The sequence below is a fragment of the Crassostrea angulata genome, chromosome 5 (assembly GCF_025612915.1).
Source record: "Crassostrea angulata isolate pt1a10 chromosome 5, ASM2561291v2, whole genome shotgun sequence".
Taxonomy (NCBI): domain Eukaryota; kingdom Metazoa; phylum Mollusca; class Bivalvia; order Ostreida; family Ostreidae; genus Magallana; species Magallana angulata.
Genome location: NC_069115.1, coordinates 54063459 through 54071323, shown reverse-complemented (window position 1 = coordinate 54071323; position 7865 = coordinate 54063459). Strand labels below are relative to the sequence as shown.

Genomic DNA, 7865 nt, shown 5'->3' with positions numbered 1-7865 from the left:
TAACTCAATAAAACCATTCAAAATTAGCAATTTTGAACATTTTTAACTTTAATATTGCTTGTTTATATCTCCTTGATTGTATAGATAAGCAGGCAATGCACTATATTCTCTCGCGCAGGCATTGACGTTTCTCGTTGTGCACACGTGTATTTGACCCAGATAACGTCAGGAGTGCTGGTTAGAAAGAATGGGCTTAAAAACCTACAAAAGAATTGAAAAATAATTCGACATCAGCTTGGTAAGTTATTTTAATTGAATATGATTGATATTCTGCCATTTATTTCGTAAATCTTTGTTTATATCACCACTTGACGTAAATATCAAGACCCGAAGATTTCCTGCTGTCATGTGTTCCAGTCAAAGATGTAAATTACATTTAGACTATTGAAGACATTTGACAAGTGAATCATTTACTTACACCTGTATGTATTTTGTTTTTCAAGTTTAATTCACGGTGATGCATTTTAATCATTTTTATTGATGGTGAATTTTAGGAAATACTGATATATCTCACACATATATAAATACCTGATAACTTCAGTGAATGGCAACTATTTTGCTCCATTTGTCCGTGTTTGGATATATACAGTTAAACTTTGATGTCTCGAACACTGATATCTCGAAAACATTGGATATGTCAAAGCGATTTGTAAGACCCAAACACTTATTTTTTAACTATTTTACCCTCGATAACTCGAATACTTGCATATCTTAAAGATTTTAAACAGTCTAGTTTGAGATAACAAAGTTTGACTGTATGTTGGTGTTCTTGTCCATTCTTTCAATTGAAAAGTTTCAAGCATCTATAGATGGTCATAACCTCATTAAGTCGTTTGCTTAAAACAATATAGCTAATGCCTGTAATGCAGTGGATGCATTGTGTATGGAACTTGTAGGATTCTTTCCCCTCATATTTGACTGGTCTGCTTATTTTGATGTTAATTGGGTCCGAGAAATACCTTCAAGTTGCATGAACACGAGACTATAAAAGGTTACTTGTTTGATGTCTGTTAGCATTATTCTGCCCAGTATGTGATGGGGGCAGTAGGCAAAAAGTGTGTTTGCCTTAGGTGACCAATTTTTAGCATCTTAAATCCCTCATATGATATAAGAAATGTTATAAGGTACAGTGTATAATGCTAATCGTCAATAAAAATTCGGTCATTTACTAATATATGCATCTGTGGCTCTCTAGGAAACAGTAAATATTTAGTTATTTTTCTTTATATTTCATTTCTTGCCATGTTGTAGGTTTTTCTAATCATCATCTATTTTATTGTAGGACAGGCTTGGGTAGCTTAGCAATGTCTTGGTTTCCACAGAAGAAAACAGGACAGAGTTTGGTACACAGAGTATGTCAAAAAATACTAAAAAGTGGACCCATACCTAAACATGTAGCCTTCATCATGGATGGCAACAGGCGGTTTGCTGTGAAGAATCACATGGATAGGGCAGAGGGGCACTTCAAGGGATTCGATAAACTGGCAGAGGTTAGAACAACAAAGATAATGGTTATGAGAGAGAGAGAGAGTTAACTCACATTTGTATCATCTTTGTGTAGTTTCAAAGCATTTCGGTTGAATGAATAGGTCTCTCTTGACTCAAGTGTTATAACTATTAATATTGCAAACTACCAAAGACAACTTTGAATGTGTTATTATATAAACCAAAAACTTTTTATAATGTTACTTAAAATGTCCTCCCCTCTTTCAGACTTTAGAATGGTGCCTTGATATAGGGATAACAGAGGTCACAGTGTATGCCTTCAGTATAGAAAACTTCAAGAGGTCTAAGGAGGAGGTGGACTGCTTAATGGAACTGGCCAGACAGAAGTTTACCCGTCTGATGCAGGAGAAGTAAGCTCTACCTCTACTCTATACTGGCAAATCACACTCCTATTCACTACATGCTATGAATAAAATTTGCATCAAAGTGTACACAGCAAAATTTCTGTTTATTCATTATTTAATGTACTTCAACATTGTTTAGCGTTTCGTCTTATAATTCAGAACAAATGACATGTGACATTTTGACATTCTTTAACAATCTTATATAATTGTACTGTTTACTCTGTACTGGTACTTGTAATCTATCAATGGCTGATGGTCTTGATAAATTGTATCAATATCAAAATAAAAAAGTTGGTATGTTCTATTTTCCTTCCCTGCACATCTTCATGCTTTGATTCACTTGTAAGATATGAAGCATAGTTAACATACTTATCAAAATTTTCTTTGTACATCCCTATGTTGTAATTTGCTGTAGTAATTCTTTCCATGCTTTGTTAATGTTAATTGGCTACAGTTTTTTTTTCTTCTGTGTTTTGATTGGCAGTAGGGAGTGTAAGTTTTAATTTTCCCTGTGTTTTGATTAGCTGCAGGGAGTGATCTTGATTTTTTCTGTGTTATGATTGGCTGCAGGGAGTGTAAGTTTAAATTTTTCTGTGTTTTTATTGGCAGTAGGGAGTGTAAGTTTTGATTTTTTTCTGTGTTTTGATTGGCTGCAGGGAGTGTAAGTTTTAATTTTTCCTTAGATAATGTAGATTCAAGTTTGCTCAAATCATGGTCCCTGGAGGTAGGGCGGGGCCACAATGGGGGATATGAGTAGGGAGTGTAAGTTTTAATTTTTCCTTTGTTTTGATTGGCTGCAGGGAGAGTAAGTTTTGATTTTTCCTGTGTTTTGATTGGCTGCAGGGAGTGTAAGTTTTGATTTCACTGTGTTTTGATTGGCTGCAGGGAGTGTAAGTTTTGATTTTTCCTGTGTTTTGATTGGCTGCAGGGAGTGTAAGTTTTGATTTTCTGTGTTTTGATTGGCTGCAGGGAGTGTAAGTTTTGATTTTCTGTGTTTTGATTGGCTGCAGGGAGCTGATCCAGAAGCACGAGGTGTGTGTGAGAGTGCTGGGGAACCTGAGCCTGTTGCCACTGGATGTACAGGAAGTGATCGCGGAGTGTGTTCACTTCTCCAAGGACAACAAAAGGTAGCTATGAAGCCAACCTCATTGTCATTATACAGGGAGACAACTCCCCTGTACACCTGTTATAAAAAACCTTCAGACTTTTATTGATAAGAGAAAATTGATCGATCCTGCTTAAGTTCAAACTCAGGTTATTCACACTGACCATATTAAAGATGGTATATGAGGTTCAGAACGTATTATGTACAATGTTACAAAAAAGGTCGGAGAAAAACATGTTACAGAACGAAAAGGAAATACAAGTATAGTGACATGTATACATAGTAAGATAACTATATATACACATGTACAGATAATGCATGTAAAGATTTAAAGGAGGGCAGACTAAGTTATATACAGTGTTTTGGTAATTAAAATACAAAGTTTTTTCAGTGTTTTCACATTACTTAAAGACAAAATTTCTTGAAATTTTAAAATATTTGGTCTTGTACAATATTTACAATGCAGATATTGTTTCCTAATATTTAATAGCAATGTACATTCTAAAAGGTCATTGAATTCATCTACAATTCTATGTTTATTACAAAGTTTACCTGCAAAATCTTTCTCCAATCAGGACCTATAATCCTGCTAATTGGTAAAAGTTTTCAAGAACTCTGAATTCTTGATAAAACCACTCACATTAGTGTCCACCATATTACATATACTAGAACAGATCTGGGAAATATTAAATGTTCAGCTTTGAAGGAGTTGATATTTTAAGGGATATGATACTTAATTAAAGTACATAGTTGATCATCAATTTTTTTTCCAGGGCAGTGTTAAATGTTTGTTTTGCCTATACTTCTCGAGATGAAATATGTGCAGCCATGCGAGAGGTAGCCGAAGGTGTTCAACTGGGCCTTATCAGAGACAGGTAAATCTTGGTCACAATGTAAAGGATCTTTTATAATAATCATCCATAATTATCACAACTGACTCTATACATGAACTAAGCAATTGTATAAGGAAAAGATTTTGTAGTTCAATTTCATTTATCTAACCAGTGAATGAAATATGGTTTTTTGCATTGACATATTAACAGGAATTGAAGGTTTTAATGTGGCAAATTTATATTGTATGTAAGATGTGACAGACCTATAGTTTTGTTATACACGTATGTATGGCTGTTGGACTGAGGCTTGTTTTGTGTTGACAGTGATGTGTCGGAGGAGATGATGGAGAAGTGTCTCTACACCTCCCAGTCTCCCCATCCCGACCTGTTGATCAGGACCTCAGGAGAGGTCAGGCTCAGCGACTTCCTCCTGTGGCAGGTATTTGTTCTACCCCACCCTCCATCAAAATGTAAATGTAAAATTGTAATCTTTGTGTAAATAATAGATATATAACTATTGGTATGATTTTAACTTAACCTTTTCTGTTATCATAATAGCTTAGTAAAATTTCAACAGTATCTATTTTTGTTATCAAAATAGCCAGGTAAAAATATTTTCTTGGATGTTTTATTTTCCATTTAATTATTGCTGCAATAGGCCATCAAAAAAAAATAATTTTATGGTTTTAAGTGGTAGAAAATGATAAATGATGTTTCCCTTTTAAATCAGTCTGACTCAGGTATATTTAAAAGATTATTGAGTAATGCAAAAAGAAATTCAATTTAAGTTACATTGAAAAATGAGACATATAAATCTTCCACAGTTATTTTATATAAAACAGTGTGTGAAGTTACTCTGTCAGCATTGACTGTAGACATTCCTATGTACTGTTTACCATCTTCCATTTTTCAGACAAGCTACAGTTGTCTTTCCTTTGTTGATGTGTTGTGGCCAGAATTCAGCATATGGCATTTGTATGGTGCTGTTCTTCATTACCAAAGGAACTACCCATCGATAAAGGTAACAAAATCTTACTACCTTTGTACTACCCTACTAGAGTCACAATGTACAATATAAAATCTGTTTTATAAAGAAGTTGAGCATACAAGTTTTAGACAACCTAATTTTACTTTCATGAGAACGTCAATGAAATAACCATTGTTATATTTTCCGGATTGTTTGTTTATGTAATTGTTAGATATTAGATTCCTGCAGTGTGTAAGCATTGTATAAGACAGTAATCATGGTGGATTCGGTTTAGAATTCACAACTGGGTGAAAAGCACTGCAGTTATACAATATTATGTTAATGATTTTTACTTATTTTCAAAAATACATCAAACTTTCTATCCTTACCAAAAAAAAAATCTCCAAGGATATGATTATGGAAAATATCTAGAGAGAAATTTGTAAATTCCAATTTGATAGTATCACTTTTATCTCCCTGTACAATTCTGCTGATTTGTTTTTACCAGAGTGCAATAGATTCTGACATGGCGGACAGAATAAGAAGGCAAAGAGAGCAGGACTATGAGTGTGTTATATCTACGTGTGATTCTAGTGACCAGTCCACCAATTCACTGTCAAGTCGGGTCCACCAGTATACACTGGACAGAGAGGCGAGGATAAAACAGTTTCTACATCACGTGAATTCCAAAAGACTCCATTATTTTCAGGAACTAGTCAATAGAAAGAAAACTGTCAGCGTTTGATGAAAGTTGTATTAGATATTTCGATTTGTTATCAATTTACACTTGTATGAAACTATAAGATACATGTACGTTTAGAATGTGTATGATTTAGGGGAATATAAACCAGATCTGACTTCATTAGAATCAAATGATGAACATAGTTCTTAAGTGCTTCATATATATATAAACTACATTCATCCATGACACAACCTTCCCCCTTGTAAGTCCTTTCCTCTGTTACCCTTCAAGACCATATGACCAGATAAGCTGAACTTGGTATTTTTGTAGTTGTAAACTTTAACAATCCACAAGCAGTAGCTTTAAACATTAGACTTGAATATTTTGTCATATTTATGTATACAGTTCCTCTATTTAAGGTAATTCACAATGTCTGAAAAAGGCCATGACCTTCCAGCTCTATTAATCAGCGTTTCCTAGTTTTGTATTGTAGTATTATGACATATATTATACTTGGAGATACATGTAGTTGTACATCATCATGTAGTATACATCCAAACGCCAGATGATTATGTTCGGGTGATTCCAAGAATAAAATATATATACTATATTTATATTGGACAGATCTACAGGTACATGTAGTAGCAAACTCCATATTTCTTTATTAAGTACACAAGGAGGTACAGATCATAAGTACCTTTATTAAAAGCCATTAAATTTCATTAGGGAAATAAGTCAAGTTCTTAACAAAAGAAAATTACATATATCTGCAATTTGTCTTGTTTAACTTATCTGTTGCAGCTTCTGAATATTCATGTCAATGTTTGTTGCAAGCAAACACGTGTTTCCTTCCAATACATTTATTTTGGAAGCTGTCTTCTGAAAATGTTTTATCGTATTTTTATGACTATATGTAAGTAAAGAAAATTGTGTTTGAATTCTGATGTTGTATTGTTTTTCATTTTATTTTAATGTTTATTGATAGACCATGTATTAAGATGTGACAGGCATACGATGTAGGCCATGCCTTTCCACTTCTCAAAAGAGAATACTATAAATGTTTCTCAACTTTTGATCAATGACAAGATTAGTGAAATAGGGACCGGAATATCGGCTGTGTGTACCGTAACTGTTGGGGTGAAGGAGGTCAATTCAAAAAGTGTTTTCCATCTCCAAGAAATGAAGCACGTAACTTATACTTATAACGGAAACGTCATCAACGTTATAATAGAAATCTGTTGAGGTGATGCCTATTATATATTTACATCTACCGATTATGTTTCGTTCTATTTCTTTTGGAAACTCATTGTTAAGTTATAGCACTTTAGGAACTGAAATCTACACGCCCAGTTTATCAATTTGTCGAAACTTACAGGGACCTACATATATAAGAAAAATATACACGGTGTCAGTCAATTTCCTAAGACGATTTGGCCGTTTCTTTTACTGATGTACATTAACAGTAATTTGGTTGACTTAATTTACTTTTTGTTAAAACCCCTTCTTTACTTTTCAAGGCAACATTGACGCTTGTTTGTTTTCATTTGAATAAAGACAGTAACACCTCTTGATTGTTAAAATATTGTCATTTATTTAAAAATGAAGCAAAAATTATAGAACATATAACAATAAAAAAAATATGCAAGTCCCCATAAATGTTACACAAGTATAATAATATGGTATGTAATTAAAAACATAAGATATAACAATTAACAAATCAAGGATTAACATAAATTGCTTTATTCACAAAATAAACCCTATTTTGTTAAATTGTTAAGAGAAAGACCTTAATATCCCGCATGAATCACCAAAGTTTAAATGAGTGCACGATTATAAGACCTTTCAGTTTATTTGATTTTCTTCATGAATACAATCTATAATAAGATTTTTTTTAAATGCTAGAAAATACGTCAATTTCGCTCCAAAATCAGAAAGATTCAATGAAATCGTATCAAGACTGATAATTTTGGTAATTTGGAAGAGGCTAAAAGTGGTTTATGATGAAATTAATAAAAAATCAACTCTCTCTCTCTCTCTCTCTCTCTCTCTCTCATTTCTATACATCTGTGATAGGTACGACTGTATACATGCCAGCATTGAGTCACTGAAGTCAAAGATGCGTAAATCTATTTTCATTTTGAATGATTGTTTTTGATTAGATGAAAACTTTAAATTATACGGAAGCCCACTGAGCTCATTTTCGTAGGTAAAATTTTTTTTATTTCGCAAACAAACGCGAAACTTTCGCAAATAAACACGTAACTTTCGCGTGTAAATTTCAGGAAAGTCCATCCAGCCATCTCTGAAAAGTTCTGAGTTAATTTTCGTAATGAAAAAATATACTAGCATAAACCAAGCCTAATTATTTTTCGTTCATTACGAGAAAAATAGCGTACAATACGGCGTCAGGCGCATGTGGCGTAAACCT

The 7865-nt window shown here is 33.4% G+C and overlaps 1 protein-coding gene across 1 annotated transcript; it reads left to right on the top strand.

Moving 5' to 3' along the window:
• Positions 1-85: 85 nt before the first annotated feature.
• On the top strand, positions 86-6375 carry LOC128183199 (dehydrodolichyl diphosphate synthase complex subunit DHDDS-like). Its single transcript, XM_052852113.1, has 8 exons — positions 86-238; positions 1283-1490; positions 1714-1856; positions 2861-2977; positions 3729-3830; positions 4113-4227; positions 4702-4809; positions 5264-6375. Exons 2-8 carry the CDS (start codon positions 1305-1307, stop codon positions 5498-5500), a joined length of 1008 nt encoding a protein of 335 aa, XP_052708073.1. The 5' UTR covers positions 86-238; positions 1283-1304; the 3' UTR covers positions 5501-6375.
• Positions 6376-7865: the final 1490 nt, after the last annotated feature.

Bases quoted from the DNA above. Each gene is read 5' to 3' on its own strand.
- LOC128183199 (XM_052852113.1), top strand. From the start codon at position 1,305: ATGTCTTGGTTTCCACAGAAGAAAACAGGACAGAGTTTGGTACACAGA. The intron at 2,978-3,728 runs GTAGCTATGAAG...TTTTTTTTCCAG, and splicing joins TTCTCCAAGGACAACAAAAG to GGCAGTGTTAAATGTTTGTT. The intron at 4,228-4,701 runs GTATTTGTTCTA...TCCATTTTTCAG, and splicing joins GCGACTTCCTCCTGTGGCAG to ACAAGCTACAGTTGTCTTTC.